Consider the following 19,976-nt stretch of genomic DNA (forward strand, 5'->3'; position numbering starts at 1 on the left):
AATCAATAGGAAGGGACTTGATTTCAGCAGGAAGTGACCCGGAAGTGGCCTAAAATAAACAGGAAGTGACCCGTTTCAACAGGAAGTGGCCTAAAATCAACAGAAAGTGACCTGATTTCAACAGGAAGTGTCCCCGAACTGGCATGATTTCAACAGGAAGTGCCCTGATATCAACAGGAAGTGCCCTGATTTCAACAGGATTTGGCAAACTGTTCAGTGCTTCGGCTTTCCACCTTACAAGCATCAGCAGTCACATCCAAAATTTCCGCAAAATTTTTTCTAATTCATATGATATTGCAGTAACATTTTCAAAGACAATTTTTTTTAACATTGCATTTGTTTATTGTTCTGAATGTTCACAAAACTCAACTCAACTTTATTTATAAAGCGCTTTAAGGAGAGGCGTTGCTGTATACAAAGTACTCTACATAAACATCAGTTTTGCAGTAAACAAGAACAAAGCAAACATTTTCAAGTGCGAATACAGGTTGTTGTTTTTTTTGTTTTTTTTTGTTTTTTTAAACAAGTAAATACATTTTACATCAGTAAATAAATAAGAAGTAGTGAATAAAGAGATAAATAAGTAGACTAAACATCAAACATACACACCACAAAACACCAAGAACAAGTCTCATGGTGCCCCAAAAGCCAAAGAATATAAATGTGTTTTAAGACGTGTTTTAAAAGAGGATAACGAGGGGGACTGCCTAATATTTAGTGGTAGGTCATTCCAAAGGGAGGGACCGGCAACAGCAAAGGCTCGATCTCCTCTAAGCCTCCACTTGGTACCTCCAATTGTTTGTATTTTAACACAACCAGAAAATGCAGGCTGTATCATGTAGCAGTAGACCTCCACCAAGGTTAAACCATCCAAAAATGTCCGTCGGACTTGACATTTTGTTATGCTGTTCAACTCCAGTACAGTAGATGGCGCTGTTGTGCACTAACAAAAAAAAAGTGCTATTTGGCCTTTTTTTTTTTTTTTTTTTTTTGCGGACAATGTACCTCACATATTCACAGTTCAGTACATGCAAACAAACACATCCATGTTTTTTTGTTGTTGTTTTTTACTTCGTTTTTTCATGAAAAATGCTTATTGGCTTTATATCCCCATTTATTCAAGATCCTTTATTTATTTTTTGCTCCTTGTGCTCGAGCCGACTCCTTGTCCTTCGCAAATTTTCATATCAGGTTCGACTGTATTCCGAACGACAAATGCTTTCACCGTGGCAGAGGTAACAATTGCAACAAAACCACCGTCATTGAAGGGGTCTACCTACTGTAATTGATATCTTATAGAATTGCGTTACATGACATCATCAGAGATCCTGTTTCCAAATTTTGCTCGGAAAGAAGGGCAAAATATTAGGAACAGGCAAAGCACAAAAACGAACATTGGGTTGTTGTTGTTTCTCAGGCGGAGAACCTGCTGCTGGACGCCGACATGAACATCAAGATCGCCGACTTCGGCTTCAGCAACGAGTTCACGCTGGGCAACAAGCTGGACACCTTCTGCGGCTCGCCGCCGTACGCCGCGCCTGAGCTCTTCCAGGGCAAGAAGTACGACGGGCCGGAGGTGGACGTCTGGAGTCTGGGCGTCATCCTCTACACGCTGGTTAGCGGCTCGCTGCCCTTCGACGGACAGAACCTCAAGGTGAGTCTCGGTCGGGGGCGTCCCGACAGGAAGTACCGACGCCGGCTGCTGATTTTGTCGCCGACGTCCGCAGGAACTTCGTGAGCGCGTCCTGCGAGGGAAGTACCGCATCCCTTTCTACATGTCCACCGACTGCGAGAACCTCCTCAAGCGCTTCCTTGTGCTCAACCCGGCCAAGCGCGGCACTCTCGAGGTGAGCCGAGGACAGAGTCAATTGGTTCATTTTATAAACTGTGTAACATTGCAAAAGTAAGTAAATCAATAAAATTAATTGATATAAATCCAATGAAATCAATATTATTCCTCAGAAATTGTGTGCTTCAAAAAGTCAAAACATAAAATATGTTTTAAAATGTTAAAATTGAAGATATAATAGGCATTTTTCATCAAAACGTATGCAAAAGTGAGTTAGTTGCTGGACAGATAAAATGTCTTCCACAAGTAAAATTAAGCTTGCGAGTCTTCTTCGCCTGAAGACCGCGTCCATTTCCTCTCCACTCTTATAAGGCGCTCCCCCTAGTGGTCTGCCAAGTAATTGCTCAATAAGTCATGAACATTGGAGCCGTTCTTGTGGCTGTATATTACCTACAGATATTGCGATACTTGGTTAGGTGTAACAATAATCTATCGGGACACAAAGTAGCACGATTTATCGTGATATCGATATATCGTCACTAGGGGTGTGAATTGCCTAGTACCTGACGATTCGATTCGTATCACAATTCACAGATCACGATTCGATTCGATACCGACTAATCCCGATATGAATTTACAAGTCGATAATTGCGAGTTTTATTTTTTACTCAAATTTAGAAAATACTAATCAGTAAATGTGTACACTGTAAGATTTGTATGAAAACATTTATGTGAAACTTCAGCCTTATAACTGTGAGCCACTGTTTTTAACAGACAGTTTCATGTTTGAACATCATTGAAATAAAATATTAAGGCTTAATGTTCCATTAATATAACGTTTTTCCATGCTTAAGGTGTGAAAGTTAGACGTTTTGTTGAATATTTTTCCATCTAAAATGGATGTTTAAAAATCGATTCGGCCACCTATTGAATCGATTCGAGAATTGCGTGCTGTAATATCGCGATATATTGCCGAATCGATTATTTTTTTTTTTAAATACCCCTAATCGTCACACTTCTAGTGTGTTTACAGTGGAGTTATTGGGTCACCCTGGAGGGTAAAAAAATCAGAATAAAGTCTAAATTGATTAATTTGATAACATCATTGTTTTTCATATACAATTAATACCTTTAAAAACTTTTTTTTATTTTTTTCTGTTGCTGTCGACTGATGATGACATCAACTGTGCTGAGGAAGTAGGTAATGACCAATCATGGCTCACCTGTTCTCAGGGGTTGGTCAACAAACTGAGCCATGATTGGTCGTTACCTACTTCCTCAGCACAGGTGTTGTCATCATCAGTCGACAGCAAGTAGAAAAATAACTTTTTAAACGTATTAATTGTACATGAAAAAATAATGAACTTACCACAATGATTATAGACAAAATATTAACTTCTGAGTACTGCTGGAAATGTTTCAATGAGTCAAGTATCCCTTTAAAAAAGAAAACATGTATGTAATGTAATATTTTTTTTAATGGGAAAAAAAAAGTATTTTATTATTATTAAATAAATACAAACTTTCTACAACTTTATTCACTTTTTTTGTCATAAAAAACCTACCTGTTTGTTCCATCCAAAATACAAACTTTTTAAAATGTTCTTCTCATCTTACTACTTTTTACGCTTCGGCTGTAATTTTCAAAAATGCGATTTGGATTGTTGTAACTCCGTCATTGTCTTTTTACTGTGCTTTGGTTAAAAAAAACTACAAACAAAAGACTTGGAAAAAAAATCACTGTTATCATAGTATTCTATCTTGGAAAAAAATTCACCTTCTTTCATAAATTTCATTCTTAGATTATTTCGGTTTTCTTAAAACAAAAAAAAAAGTATAGTAAATAAAACTTCGATAAAAGTTAGTGTCGCTACTTTTTGTCTGTGAAAAAATGCAAATAGTCCGGAAAAATACAAACTGTGCGATTTTATCCTCAAACCATCATCAATCATCTTTAAAAAAAAAAATAATAAATAAAATAAAAAAATAAAAAATAAAAATCGTTTCATAAGATTTCAACTTTATTCTTTTTGCAAAATGTTTTTTAATCTATACAGTGTATTCCTGGTACTCCTCTGTGTGTCTTTAAGAAAGGAAAGAAACACATTCTATCAACCATGATGCAAAATGGTTGAAATATTAAAACTTAAACCTTGTTCAGTTTGAGGAAATGTAACGTTTAAAAAAAAAAAAAAAAAAAACGTGTCAGAATGTAAAAACAACATGTCATCCTGCCTGTCGTGCGTCAGGCCACGAAGCGGTCCGCTCGCACATGATCGATGATAATTAGTTGTTCCGCCGGCTGATTGAAATCTCCCCGAGACATTGATCTGATCAGCCGAAACAAACAACATGGACGTCAGCTCGGGAGAGGTCGCATTTTGTGAATCGTGTGGTGTCAACTTAACGCGTCAAACCAGTTTTGACTTTTTGTGTTTGTTTTGCTGCAGCAAATCATGAAGGATCGCTGGATCAATGCCGGATTCGAAGACGACGAGCTGAAGCCTTACGTCGAACCTGAGCTGGACATCACCGATCAGAAGAGAATAGGTACCCAAAAAACAAAAAACAAAAAAAAAACAGAAATGACATTTTATGTTTACAAAACTTACTAAAAGTAACTATAATTATAGCAAAAAATGTCCTTCGTTTTTGTCTTTGGTAATTAATTTAATGTATGAGCCTTTGGGGGTGATTTTATGTATATTTATTTTTATATTAATCGGAAAAAGGACGTATGAAAGTATGTCACACAGAAGTGACATCATCTACCAGCAGCCAATAGAAAAGCACCAAAAGATGATGTCGCTCCCATGGTGGTTTTTTAAATATTGCGTACAAGTAATACACGTTACAAAAAACAAAAACAAAAAAAAGCAACTTAAAAAAAACTAAATCTAATACTAAAACTAAACTAGAACGAAAAATTTATTGAATAACTAAAACTAATAAAAACTGAACAGAACCACCCTGAAAACTAATTAAAACGAACTAAAACACAACATTCAAAACGAAATAAAAAAATAAAAAAAAAATCAAAAAACTATAACAACCCTGCTCTTAACTAGTTTGAAATTTGTGTTGGTTAAACATCCTCCACTGATCTTGGTGTTGCGTAAGGCTTTTGCATGAGGCGCAGGGTTATTATTATAGTTTTGCAATTTTCATTTCAGTTAGTTTTTTTTTTTTTTTTTGAGTTGTGTTTTTTTAAATGTAGTTTTCAGTGTGGTTCTGTTAGTTTTCATTAGCTTTCATTTTAAAAAATGCTTAGTTTTTGTTTTTTTGTTTTGTTTTTTAATGCTTAATTTTAGTTTATTTTTAGTTCATTTTAGTATTAGTTTTAGTTTTTTTAAATGTGTATTATTTGTGCACAATATTTAATAAACACGATAAAATGAAAATAGTAACACATTTCTTAGCTAGTGTTGCGTCTAAATAAATAAATAAATACCTGACTAAATAAACGACTAAAAGTGAAAATAAAAACGGATATAAGAAATCTAATTAAAAAATTAAATACAAATGTATATATATGTGTGTGTTGCTATTCTTATTTCCATTTATATTTATTTTTTTATATAATATTCGACTTATTTATATTTTTTTATATCCAGTTTTATTTTCACTTTTAATCATTTATTTACTTATTCATTTATTTATTTAGAGTTTTGGTCCTCCATACCCTCCTCCATAAGTCTCATCGTGTATTAATGTCCAAAGACTAAAACGAAGGACATTTCCACGATAATTATAGTTAGTTTTCGTTAATTTTGTAATCAAGTTATTTTTCGTTTTTTTTTTTTTTTTAAAGCATTTTCGTTTTTATTTTATTTCGTTAGGAAATTTTTTTTTTTTTTTTTTTTTTTTTTTTAGTGTGAGGTTTTTCCGTTAGTTTTCGAGAACTGAAATAACCTGATAAGGTGTCATTCGGTACCCCGGGGCGCTCACTCGCTCTCGCTCGCTCGCCCCGTCTCGTTATTCCAGCGGCCAAGAAGAAAACGTGCCGATGAATAAGTAAACACAAGCTGTTGCCGGCGAGCGGCAGCGAACTCCCAGCACCTCACCCCCAGCGTCGTGTCCTGGATTGGGGCTTAATTTAATGAAGACTGGGGGGCGGGGGGGGGGGGGGGGGGGGGGGGGGTTGCTTACATAATAGCAGCTGGGCTGACGAGAGGCTCAGCAACATGGACGAATAGAGGAGAGGAGAGGAATCCCTCCCCTCCAAATGATGCACGGAACGCTTAGATGGCCTTCGAGGCACTTCGACAAAATGGTAGACAAATTGCGCCGTTTTGACAAAGGTATTGGGACACTTAACATACAGTTATGCGGGGACACTCACCGTCAATGCAAAATTGAAGTCGCCATCATCATCAACATCACTATCAAATAATGCAATATAACAGCGCCATCGTCTAAGCGGGACAGAATCAACATTAATCCAAGAACACACAAAAAAAATATTGTATTGTTCATAAATATTTAAATATCTTTATAAAATGAACCATGTTTTTAAATATAAGATTTCTATTAAGTCATTCACTCCTAGCCATTTTCACAGAAGCAACCCCCTTCGCTCTTTTGCTGGATTTTGACGGATTTTGCAAGACCCACACAATATTGTGTTCTATTGCTATAAAACATGGACCAAAGAAAGATTAGTCGCTCTTCTTTCATAGGAAAAAAAAAGTATATTTGTATCTGTTTCCCTTTTGCAGCAATTAATATTATTAGAATATATAGCTAAGTTTAATCAATATTCATATTCCTGGTGAAAACACTGGCAAAATGAGCTTGTTGCAAAATGGCCCTGGCTGATCTTTTATACTCTTCTGCCACTTGCTGGTCATTTTTGGGAATAATTACAATTGCTTTAAGCCACCTCTTCATGTCAGAAGCTGCAGCAAAGCCTTATGCATATGCGCTTGCATTATAAAAAAAAAAAAAAAAAAAAAAAGGGGGTTTTGGGAATGAAGGACAAATATAAAAAAAACAACAACATAATTACACATTTTGGGGTTTGAATGAGTTAAATGTAAAAACAAATAATAAAAAAGGCTTGGTATTAATTTTTTTTTTTTTTTTTTACCTGATGTATGGATGACCTAAATAAACCCACAAAGTGAATATTATTAATTTAAAAAAACAGTTGGACAGTTTTGCAAAACACTTAAATAATGCAAATCAAATGTACTATTCAATTCTAAAAATATTCAACAGTGTCACTTTTGAAAATGAGCATCATATTTGAGTTCTATTTCAAATAATTCATGTGCTTAATAATTTAAGAGAAAATAATTTATAATGAGACTCCTAACTTGAGGCCAATACCAATTGCCTAACTCACAGGTGTCAAACTCGAGGACCCAGGGGCCAGATTTTGCCCATCACATCATTTTATGGGGCCCGCGACGGCAAATTCGTGTGGTGAATTCATTTTCTTGCGAAAATATGTAAATTGCAAAATTGTAAATTGTCTTCACTTTTAAGGCATGCAAATACTGCAACAATTTTTTTGTTCCATTCCCTTTCAAAATACATTGGAAATATATTAATTTATTTGTATGTATTTATTTATATGTTTATTGTACTGGATTCTATTGTGTCTCTGAGGTATACAGTCGTATGTTCAAGTCCTAATGGCCGAACAAGGGAAAACGTAACGTTGATGTGGCCCGCTGCAAAAACTAATTTGACACCAGGGTCATTATAGTTTTGGAATATTTCATTTTATTTAGTTTTTATTTCGTTTTGAGGTTTGTTTGTTTTTTAATTTAGTTTTGATTAGTTAGTTTTGATTAGTTTTCAGAGTGGTTCTGTTAATTTTTATTAGTTGTAGTTATTTAATAAATATTTAGTTTAGTTTGTTAGTTTCAGTATTAGTTTTTTTTTTTTTTTTTTTTTTTTTTTTTAATGTGTATTTTACGCAATATTAAAAAAACAGCATGGGAGTGACGTCATCTGTAGTTCTAGTTTTTCCGTTAGTTTTAGTTCACTAAAATAAATTTTTTTGACACCCACACAAAAAAGTAAAATTGCCATCAACGAATTTGTGCGTGTGCGCAGACGTGATGGTGGGCATGGGTTACAACCTGGACGAGATCCAGGAGTCGCTGGCCAAGATGAAGTACGACGAGATCACCGCCACCTACCTGCTGCTGGGCCGGAAGGCCTCCGAGGTAAGCGCCCGGCTGTCGGCGAGGTCCGCCAACCCCCCTCCTCTTGACCTCCAACCCCCCCCCCCCTCCCCGACGCCCCCAGCCGGAGCCCGGCGAGTCGGCGTCCAGCAGCAACCTGTCGCTGGCCAAGGCGAGACCCAACAGCGAAGTCAACGGGCAGTCGCCCTCGCACCTCAAAGTCCAGAGGAGTGTCTCGTCCAACCACAAGCAGCGACGCTACAGCGAGCAAGGTCGGCGCTCGGAAATCCCAAATCCATTTTTTTTTTAAATTATTTTATTTTTCATAAGTCAATTTCAAATCTCTGTGCCTTCTCCAGTGGGCCAGAACGCGGCAGCCGGCCCCAAGCGCAGTCAGACGGCTGCTGTCGACAACGGGAAGGACGACGGTGGCGGTGGCGTCCAGCTGCGCAAATCGTCGGGCGTACCGGGGGGACGCGGCGCGCCGCCCGCCAGCCCGCTGCTGGGCAACGCCGCCAACCCCAACAAGGCCGACATACCCGACCGCAGGAAAGGCGGCGCCGCCGTACACGCAGTGAGTGTACGCCGGACGGACAGCGGCTCGTTACATCACTCGAGGAGACGCCATCGTTACCGATCGCCTCATACATATACGCTCGTTGGACACTTTATTAAGAACGCCGAATATCATATCGTCGGCATCGGGTGGGATATTCGTACCTCCAAAAACGCAATGTTTTGTTCAACGTGTAATGCTTCATCGTCAACATTTTTAAAACACCCTATTGACTAGTCACTTGTAAACTTGTTAACCACTGTGGACTGACCAATAATATAGATTTGTGAAAAAAACAAAAACAAATTGTGACATACCGGTAAGGTTCATTCAGCCTGATGTCGGTGATATCATAATGTGATATAAAAATAATAATAATAATAATAATAATCTGACATAAAGAAATTTTCCAAGAAAGATTGGAATTCTTCGCACCATAAAATTTACAAGATAAAAAAGATAATCATTTTATAGTTTATAGCAATTGGGAAAAAAAATACTCCTTTCATTAGATAATAAAAATGTCATTTCTTTAGGTATGTTAAACATGTCATTAATATCATTTATAATATTTCACACCCATTTTTGTAAAATGGTGCAGGCCGAGATGGATTTTGAGTTTGTTTGGCATGCGCGTCGCGATGCGAGATTGGCCGTCACCATGCGAGTGAAGTAAATGTCTGCCGTGTTTCCCCAGCAGAACAACACGGTGTCGGCGGGGATGACGCGCCGCAACACGTACGTGTGCAGCGATCGCAACAACGCCGACCGCCTCTCCGTCATTCCCAACGGCAAGGACAACAGGTGAGTGTCGTGCGCCCACCTTTGGTTTTTTGCAGTGGTTTCCTTTTCTTTCTTTTCCGTCTTCTCTTTCTTTCGTCGTCTTTTTTTTTTTTTTTTTTTTTTTGCGTTCCTCTCACGATCTTGTGTTTTCATTTCTGGCCGTGTCGGGGCGGTTGCGTTGTGGCGGGGGGCGGGGCTTCAGCACGAGCTCGGTGGCTCGCGCCGCCAGCCCCTCGCCTTCCCTGAGGTTCCCGGGGGCCACCCCTTTGTACGCAGCGTGCCAGGCGGGTTGGGCCACGCTGCCGCACTCCTACTACGCGCTGGACTACTGCTCGGCCAAGTAAGACGAATTGGGGGAGAGGGGATGACCCCCTCTGACTCCGCCCCCACACCAAAAAAACCTTCTCCTGGTGTCTGCGCCCACCGTTCAGCCCGTCGCCAACCCGCATGTCAAATCGGACGCTTCCTTCACTTCATCAACATGATCCGATACTTCAACCAACAAAAAATATTCATCACAACAAAAGTCTGAATTTGAAGTGGGAAAAGTTTAAATTTGATGAGAAACGGTTACAAACGTATTTGTAGATTTATGATTTGCAATGTTAAGGGTAAAAATCTGCAGTCATGGGGGGGAAAAATTCTAGTTTAGCAAGGAAGTGGTAAATTCTAAAAAAAAAAAAAAAATTGTAAAAGAATTTTCTTGGAGACTGAACTTAAAAGTTTTTTTATTATTATTCATTTAATTTAATATGTGAAAAATCAAATTTTTTTGCTGGGGAGGTTCAGAATTTCATGTGTAAATAATTGTCGATTTAAATGTCAAATTATTTTTTTTCTTTGGAAGAATAGGTAATTCTAAGCAATTTTGTGTGTATTTTTTCTTCTGAAATTTTAAATGGAAAAGTTTAGACTTATTTGACAAAAATTGTAATGAAGACAGAAAAAGTCTCGAAAAATATTCGAATTTAGGACTAATTGAAAAATTGAGACAAAAGTATTTTAAAGAGGGAATTTTATGATTGTTGCATGGGGGAAAAAATGCTAAAAAAATAAAAATAATTTTAGGTGAAAACCATCAGAATCCAAACCCACCATATGTAACAAATTTATCTGAGAAATTTGTAATTTTAACCTTATTTTTAAATTAAAAAAAAAAAATCATCCTGATCATATTCTGAGAATTTAGTTGAATGAAGTTTTAAAATTGGTAGAAAAAAAATCTAGGAGACTGAATTTAAAGTTTTTTTTTGTTTTTGTTTTTTGTTTGTTTAAATATGTGAAAAATCCAAATTTTTGTTGGACAGGTTCAGACATTCATGTGGAAATAATTGTCAATTTAAATGTCAAAATCAAATAAACCTTTTTATTCATATAATTATTTAATTAAGAAAAACTTAAGAAAAATATTTGAATTTAGGGCAAAATGAAAAAATTAGACAAAAGTTTTTTAAAGAGTGAACTTTACGAGTGTTGTATGGGGGGGAAAAAAATGGTATCACGGGCAGAAAAATAAAATTTTAGGTGAAAACCATAATCCAAAGCCACCTTAATTATGTAACAAGTTCATCAGAGAAAATTGTAATTTTGGCCTTATTTTTTGGTTAAATAAAAAAAAAAAATCCTGATCATATTCCGAAAATTTAGTTGAATAGAGGGATTTGTTTTTATTTATTTATTTTTTATTTTTTTTTTATTTTTTTTTTATTTTTTTTTTATTTTTTTTTAATTTTTTATTTATTTTTTATTTTTTTTAAATGTGAAAAATTCACTTTTTTACTGGACAGGTTCTGACTTTCATGTGGAAATAATTGTGTCAATTTAAATGTCCAAATCAGATAAACATTTTTTCTCCATATAATTATTTAATTAAGAAAAATTAAGGAAAATATTTGAATTTAGGCCGAAATGAATTGAAATTGAAATGAATGAAATTTTTAAGATTGAATTTTAATTTTAAAGAGGGGGGAAAAAATGCTACCACAGGGTAAAAAAATTTTTAAAAAAATTAGGTGAAAACCATCATAATCCAAAGTCACCTTAATTATGTAACAATTTTATCATAGAAAATTGTCATTTTTGCCTTATTTTTTAATAGAATACAGGAACCTAAAATTTAGTTGAATAAAGTTTTAAAACTGGAAGAAAAAAATTGTGATTTTTCGTCAAGTTTGATCAAAGTGGCCTTCAAATGAATTTGAAGGTACACAAAAAAATGCACAAAATAAATCTATCATCATTTTAAGGGTTGCGTGTATTTTTGTGTTGAATTTTTTTTTTCCATTCTTCTCCTGATCTTTCCTCCGTCCTTCCTCCGCCTTCACCTTCCCGTGCGCTCGAAAACGTGGTCCTGACCCCTCGCGTGTCCGCTTCCCTCAGCGCGTCGTCGGCGTCGCCGGGCGGCCAGCGCAACCCGGTGGCGTCCACCCACAGCGTGGCCAACGCGTCCACGCCGGAGCGCCTGCGCTTCCCGCGCGGCACGGCCAGCCGCAGCACGTTCCACGGCGGGCAGCTGCGCGACCGGCGCACGGCCACCTACAACGGGCCCCCCGCCTCGCCCGCCCTCTCGCACGATGCCTCGCCGCTCTCGCAGACGCGCGGACGCGCCACCAGCAACCTTTTCTCCAAGCTCACCTCCAAGCTCACGCGCAGGTAAGCCCGTCCGTCCCCTTCCCCCTCCGGCCAATCGGCACGCGGGATGATGAATTTGCACTTAGCTTAGCATAGTTAGCGCTCAGATGAGTTCAAATTGGATGAGTGCAAAAATAATCTGCATATTTGCTAGGGGTGTGAATTGCCTAGTACCTGACGATTCGATGCGTATCACGATTCATAGGTCACGATTCGATTCTATACCGATTAATCCCGATATGAATTTACAAGTCGATTGTTGCGATTTTTTTTTTACTAAAATTTAGAAAATACCATTCAGTAAACTTCCCAGAGGGAGCCATCCCAAAGGGATCAATAAAGTCAAGTCTAAGTCTAAGTCTTATACATGTACACTGTAAGATTTGTATGAAAATGTATTATTTATTAATCTGAAACTTCAGTCTTAGAACTGTGAGCCACTGTATTTAACAAACAGGTTGTAACATTTTTCATGTTTGAACAGCATTGAAATAAAGTATTAAGGCTTAATGTTCCATTAATATAACATTCTTCCATGCTTAAGGTGTGAAAGTTATAATAATATTTGCATAACCAGTGTTTTACGTGGGGGGGAAACTACAATTCTGCAAAGTTTTCATGTAGATAAATGTCAGAATTTTTAAGAGGAAACCTGAAAATGTAAAAAGTATATTTTTACCACAATACTTCTATTTGAAACAAAAAAAAAAGAAGAAAAATTTACAATAGCATTTCATCGAGACATGTTGCTGCCACACCAGAGGAAAAAAAAAAAAAAAGTATGAATTTTAACTTTTTGATGTGATAGTTACTGTTTCAATTTAAAAATCCACACGTTCTGTTACGTTAAAATGTGAAAATTTTCACGTAATTTAATGTTATGTGATAAACTTCGTTTTAATTTAATGTTTTAATTTAAATTTAAATTATCACATTTTAATGAGATAAATTACGTTTTAAAAAAACACACACATTACGTTTTATTTTATTTTTTTAATTGTTTTACTTTAAAATTATCACATTTTAAAGAGATAAATTTAATGTTTTAATTTAAATTAAATTGATCACATATTAGTGATAATTTTCACATTTTAATTTAATGTTTTAATCTAAAATTATCACATTTTATAGAGATAAATTTAATGTTTTAATTTAAATTTAAATGATCACATTTTAGTGAGATAAATTACGTTTTAATTTAATGTTTTAATTTAAAATTCTCACATTTTAATGAAATAAATTTAATGTTTTAATTTAAATGAAAATGATCGCATATTAGTGTGATAATTTTTACGTTTTAATTTGAGTTAATCTCAAATTATCCCATTTTAAAGAGATAAATTTAGTGTTTTAATTTAAATTAAAATAATTTAAATTAATAAATTTAAAAAATTATAATTTTAATTAGTAAATTTTAATGTGTTAATTTTCACCTATTGATAAATTTCATGTTTTAATTTAACATTTTAATTCAGATTAAAATTATCACGTTTTAACAAGATAAATTTCATGTTTTAATTTAAAATAATCACATTTTCATGTTTAAGTTGATCACATTTTAATCTGATAATTTTCACGTAATGAGATAAATATCATTTTTTTATTTCACATTTTAATTTAGATTAAAATTATATTTTAATTTAAAAATGTTAATTTCAAGTGAAATAACATTTTAAGAGATAATTTCCACGTTTTAATTTAAATTAAAATTATCGTATTTTAACGAGATAAATGTCATGTTACGTATTAATTTAATGTTTTAATTTAAAGTTATCATTTTTCAAGAGAAATTTCATGTTTAAATAAAACTGATCACATTTTAATGTGATCATTTTCACATTTTGCGATAAATTTCATTTTTTATTTACTGTTTTAATTTAAATTGAAATGATTACTTTTTCAAGAGATACATTTCATGTTTTAATTTAATGTTTTAATTTAAAATTATCACATTTTAAAGAGAAATGTCATGTTTAAATTTAAATGATCACATTTTAATACGATCATTTTCACATTTTGAGATAATTTTGTGTTTGACTTTAAATTAGAATGATCACATTTTAACAAGATAAATGTCATGTTTGAATTGAAATGAAAATGCTTGAAAGAAATATTTGAAAGGCGGACACAAAAGTCTTGAGCCAAGATGGAGACTCGCAAAAATGTCTTTGGAAGCAGCAAGCATGTCGGCCATATCGGTTTGCGATTGATGTTTATTCGTGGTTGGTTGCTCGTGTGTCGTTTTCTGCTGTGTCCATCCGTCCCTGCTTTCTTGCCGTTTTCCTCCTCCTGCCGCTGCTGGGACATCGTTTGACAGTGTGTCTCTTGTTGTTGTTGTGTGTGTGTGTGTGTGTGTGTGGTTCTGTTGTAGAAACATGTCGTTCAGGTTTACCAAAAGGTAGGAAGAGTACTGCCTGCGCTGTCGCAACCCCCGCTGGCACGCCACTAACACGCCGCTCGGCTGCCCGACAACCACACACACACACAAAAACACACGCACGTTACATCCTACTTCGTGCTAGTTTCACCAATTTGCCATCTTGAAAGCGAATTCATAAAATGAATGCCATTGAAAATATCATCCGGTGCAAAGAATTTGAGTAAATACAACACACTTCTATTGAAGGGGGATGTTGTTGTTTTTTTAATCTCATCATAATCAGGTGCGTGCTATTCGCTGGATTTTACCGTACATATTTGATGTCTACACACTTGGACCGTATTTACACATGTAATACTGTGTACAATTTTACTGTACTGTAAGTACACAATATTTATATCGCTCTTGTCATCAAATTCTGAACGACAACAAACTTGCGTTGCATTCCTTTGATTTTTTATTTTTATTTTTTATTTTTTTATGAACCATTTCCATAAATTGGCATTCCAAAACTTTTAAATAAAAATAAAAATAAAAACCAAAAATGATTAATGAAAGCTAAAGAAAAATTTAGCATATTCTGGATTATTTATTTTTTCCAGCCTACCCTCATTTATCAGAAACTGCTTACCCACGCTTTTATTTTTACATGGACACACTTCAGGCAAAAAAGACTCATGAGCTTTTTATTATTATTATTATTATTATTATTTTATTTTTTTATCATCATTATACATATATATATATATATATATATATATATATATATATATATATATATATATATATATATATATATATATATATATATATATATATATAATGTATTTATATATATAATGTATTTATATTATTAAATTTATATTATTTTTATTTATTTTATTATTGTTTTAGCCTTGTATCGCAAATCGTATCGTATCATGAGGTAGCCAGAGCTTCCATGCCTAAATTATATAATGGTCATTAATTATTTGCCAAAGTTGGTCCACTAGAAGTAATATGTATGCGTGTGTTTTGCCACTAATGTTGTGCCGGTGCATGCAGGCAGGGGGCGCCACCTGCCCCCGCTGTCTTGCTTCTGTTAATTCTTCTCCAAGTAACCACTGACACTCGTTCAACTTTTCCGTCATTTCAAAACAAAACACGAAATCCAAAGGAAAGCACTGAACGGGAGGTGGCAAGTTTGTTGTTGTGTGTTGCCATGGTTACCCGGGGAGCTGCAGACAATCAATCTCCCACTAACTAGGAAAGTCATCTCAGTTGGGTTTGTCTCTGCCCCCTGCTGGCCAAGTTGAGTGCAAGCTAAATCTTTTCACCCGTTTTATTGTTTTGTTTTGTTGTTGTTTTATGCGTTCTCATCACGGTGGTGAAGATACATGGCAAAACAACACATGTTGAAGTAGAAAAAATTTAAAAATATATATACATATAAATGCAAATGACAAAGACATTGTTCAAATTTCATTTTTTTTTTTTAATTATTCTTATTTTTTTATTTTTTGTTTAAATTGATGCTTGACTCATTGAGCCATTTTCTGCAGTAAAAGTTCATATTTTGTCTATAATTAATTTGGTAACTTCATTATTTTTCACATACAGTTAATCCCTAAAAAGTAATTTTCTACTTGCTCAGGTGTGCCATGATTGGTCGTTACCTACTTCCTCAGCACAGGTGATGCCATCATCAGTCGATAGCAAGCAGAAAAATTACTTTTCAAAGGTATTAATTGTACATAATTAAAGAATAGTTCTCTGGAATTATCGACCAATTTGACAAACAGATAAACCAGATAATAGAGAAATCCAGCGATAATTATAGACATGCCACATTGGTCCATCTGTTGTGGTTGTGGCTCATATCAATCAAATTCAGCTTCATGGTGCTTTTCATACGTTGAAACATTGTGCAAAGTTTATACAATGTTTCAATGTATTTGTTAGACTTATAGTAGGACTCAAAAGCCCATTTGTATTCAAGTTAATTTTGCAAACAATTAACGGCTTACTTATCGGTTATTGACATCAGCACTTCTAAATTATTGGTCTATCGGTATCGGTTGAAAATAGCATTATCGTGCATCCCTAATTTGCAATAAATCAATGAACCAGAGTCAAATAAATGTATCAAATCTGCAAGAAATATGTTAGGATTTGTGCTAATGGAAGTTTCGCCTCCATTTCGCCACAAGATGGCGCGCGTGTGCTCACTGGCACCATCGAAGAAGTGCTCGGTGTTTATCTTGTGTGAGGAAAAAAAGGGGGCGGGACTTCTTGTGTTGTTTGAACGATCCACATCTTCTTGTTTTTTTTTTGTTTTTTGTTTTTTTGTCTTCCTCAACCTTCTCACGCATCCCTCAGAGTCTCCACAGAGTTTGAGAGAAACGGGAGACTCGAGGGCTCAAGGTGAGCTTACCCGACCACCGTAAAAAAACATCATCACGCCCGCCGGCCCCTTTCATGCAAAAAAAAAAAAAAGTGGCCTTTCGGGAGTGGGATGGCAGAGCTGAGATGGATCACAACTTTTGCATTCAATGCGTGTGAAAGGGGTGAAGCGCATCAACACAACGGGGAAGGAGAAATGAGTGTGTTGGGTGTGAAACTTGAATCGCTGCCGTTTCACACAGCCGCCATCTTGCCTTCATCAGAAAAAAAAAGAAAATAAAAAGAAGTCGGGAAATGTCGAGCGATTTGATTTTGTTGTACCTTTCACACAGTTTCTGTAAAAGTTTCAGCCGAGGTCAAAAATTAGCAAATGACAATTGCAAAATAAAGTCAAAGTATGCCGGAGAAAAATTCCGATAACTGAGTAATGGCTGGCGTCATTTTAAAAATTTATAATGAACCAAAAAAAAAAAAAATGTGGTCCCTTATTGCTTACAACAAAAATGAAAATGTGATTTCATTCTGACACCCACGGCACTCACCGGGCCAGGCCCCGCCTTTTAAAGTCACACATAGGGGTTGTGCAATTAATCGAAATTTAATTATTGCATTCCACAATTACAAAAACAGCATAATCGGAAACAAAAGATTGTTAATACGAATGTTTGACTTCTTTAAAATGTATACATTTGCACCTTCTTTTTTTTTTACATTTTAAAATAACTAATTTAAGAAATTTGGTTTAATCCAAAAAGGAACTTGCATAATTATAGTTTCAAAGAATTTTATTTGTCTTCATATATATATATATTTTTTTACGTTTAAATATTTTCTTGTTTTGTACCAAAAAAAAATCTTCCTACTGCACTTCAACTTCAAGTTTTTGTCAACATAAATAAATAAATATACATTATTATAAATACATATTGTAAATTTTGTTTGGTCCAAAAGGAACTTACATAATTATAGTGTTTCTTTTTTTTTTTTTTTTTATTGGTCTTAATATTTTTAAATGCTAAAAAATCTTGTTTTATACAAAAAAAAAAAATCGTTTGAATAATTGTGATTTCAGTTATTGCCAAAATAATCATGATTACACACATACCCCCCCCCCCCCCCCCCCCCCCCCACACACACACACACACTTGGTCACAGGTAAATACAGCGTGGTAGATGAAAATGGCGACCCCAGGTGGTGGACAGCCGTAATACACGTGTTGATGTTTCCTAAATTAGACTCGTTGACGTTTTCATCAATTGTAAATATATATATATGATTGATTGATTGATTGCATCAAATACCTGCCTGGGAAATGAGCTCGGAAGCTGGCAAATTCACATCTCGGCACCCCATTTGATATTGGTACCTTTCACACACAAACTGGCCCCTTTCATGCTGCCCATAAAAAACAAACAAAAAAAAGGTATGTGTCATGTACAAATATTGAATGGGATGTTGGAGTTTGGCTCACAAAAATTTCCAGCTTCTGAGACTGTAACGGGTGGCCGTGTGAAAGCCGGGACGGCCGTGTGAAATATAGCACCCGGCCCCACCCCGTTGTGTTGAAAGCAATTGTCTCTGTGAATAAACGCCAAGCTCGCCAGTTCCGTCCCTGATGTGCCACTTTTGCATCATGAGAGCATGAAAGGAGACTACACCGTCCATATCTTCGTCTTTTTTTTTTCTTTTTTTTTTTTGCTGGTACATTTTGTGAATGCGTCAGACTTTCTACCGTCATGTTTGTTGGCTGCATGATGTCAATGCCGTCACGTTCGTTTTTGTTATTATTGTTTTTTTTCTTTCTGCATGTTGCTGTGTTGACCTTGAAACGCACGAAAAACCCCTTTTACAACCAACCAACCACCCTTAAAACCCCCCTTTCACGCCTGCTGCAGCATGGTCCGTCTTGAGTTGATGAATTTTTTTCCAGATGTTTTCATTCGCTTTCGTTCTTTTCATCATGCAAGAAAGAAAAAAAAAAGTAAAACGGCCTTCGCTCGTCCGACTGGGACAATTTCATGGCCGCTCATTGACATTTTGTAGCCACAATTTTCTGTTTTGTGGCCACAAAATATTCTTGGACGCGAGTTCACATTTTGTGATCAGAAATTTGTACAAATTTTTCGTGGACCCCAATGAGAATTTTGTAGCCACAAATTAGTATTCATAGCCATAGATTTATCATTTCTGGCTGAAATTGAGCATTTCATGGACACCAATTCAAATTTGGTGGCTACAATTTCATATTTTGTAGCCACCAAAGTGCTTTTTGGAGCCACAAATGACCATTTTGTGGTAATCTGATGAATATATGGGCATTTTTTATTATTATTATTTTTTTGTCCTTTTGTAGTTGTGATGTAGTGTTTTGTGGCTACCAATTTAGTGGGCACATTTTTTGATCACAAATAACTATTTTGTAGTAATTTAGTTTTATTTTAGTGCACAAATTAGCATTTTGTGCAGTATATTGTGGCTCCTAATTAAAATTAGGATTTGGTGGGCACATTTTTTTTGGTCACACTAACATTTTGTGGCTGCAGATGAAAATTTTGTGGCTCAATTTAATATTTTTTTTTTGCTCACAAATTAGCATTTCATGGTCATAAATGATGATTTTGTGGTAATTTGATGAATTTATGAGTGTTTTTTTCCATAGATTAGCATTTTGTGTATTGTGGCTCCTATTTAAAATATGTGGGTGTATATTAGGATTTTGTGGGTGTATTTTGTGGCTACTAATTAAAATTTGTGGGTCGATAACAGGGTTTTGTGGGCACATTTTTTGCTCAGAAATGCTTTTTTGTCTGTAAATTAGCATTTTGTGGCTATGATGTAGTATTTTGTGGCTACATATCAAAATTAGGATTCGGTGGGCATATTTTTGTGGCCGCAGATGAAAATTCTGTTGCTCAATTTAACATTTTTTGCTCACAAGTGAGCATTTCATGGCCATGATGTTGTATTTTGTGGCTAATAACTCAATTTTGTGCACATATCAGGATTTCATTGCCACATTTTAGCATTTTGTAGCCTCAGATTAAAATGTTATGTCCACAAGTGACCATTTAGTGGCAATATGATACATTTGTGAGCATTTTTCGTCCATAAATGGACATTTTGTTGTTGTGATGTAGTGTTTTGTGGCTACTTATTAGAATTTGTGGGCCGATAACGGGATTTGTAGGCACATTTTTTGCTCACAAATGACTACTTTGTGGTCATTTGAGCTTTTGTTTTTTTTGGTCTGTAAATTAGCATTTCGTGGCTACTAATTAAAATTAGTATTTGGTGGGCACATTTTTGTGGTCATATAT

The 19,976-nt window shown here is 35.3% G+C and overlaps 1 protein-coding gene across 13 annotated transcripts in view; it reads left to right on the plus strand.

The window, feature by feature from the left end:
- The window catches only part of mark3a (MAP/microtubule affinity-regulating kinase 3a), a 39,032-nt gene that overhangs the window by 17,118 nt on the left and 1,938 nt on the right, over positions 1–19,976 (plus strand). For 2 of the 13 annotated variants that reach the window (XM_077538355.1, XM_077538357.1), the window contains exons 8-18: positions 1,418–1,654; positions 1,728–1,847; positions 4,240–4,339; positions 7,856–7,968; positions 8,051–8,198; positions 8,286–8,500; positions 9,180–9,286; positions 9,468–9,605; positions 11,645–11,917; positions 14,268–14,294; positions 16,635–16,679. In XM_077538355.1, coding sequence (XP_077394481.1) covers positions 1,418–1,654; positions 1,728–1,847; positions 4,240–4,339; positions 7,856–7,968; positions 8,051–8,198; positions 8,286–8,500; positions 9,180–9,286; positions 9,468–9,605; positions 11,645–11,917; positions 14,268–14,294; positions 16,635–16,679 — 1,523 coding nt within the window. The remainder of the gene's footprint in view (positions 1–1,417; positions 1,655–1,727; positions 1,848–4,239; positions 4,340–7,855; positions 7,969–8,050; positions 8,199–8,285; positions 8,501–9,179; positions 9,287–9,467; positions 9,606–11,644; positions 11,918–14,267; positions 14,295–16,634; positions 16,680–19,976) is intronic. The other 11 variants (XM_077538356.1, XM_077538360.1, XM_077538358.1 and 8 more) reach the window with 11 other exon arrangements.

The sequence above is a fragment of the Festucalex cinctus genome, chromosome 12 (genome assembly GCF_051991245.1).
Source record: "Festucalex cinctus isolate MCC-2025b chromosome 12, RoL_Fcin_1.0, whole genome shotgun sequence".
In the NCBI taxonomy this organism is placed as follows: domain Eukaryota; kingdom Metazoa; phylum Chordata; class Actinopteri; order Syngnathiformes; family Syngnathidae; genus Festucalex; species Festucalex cinctus.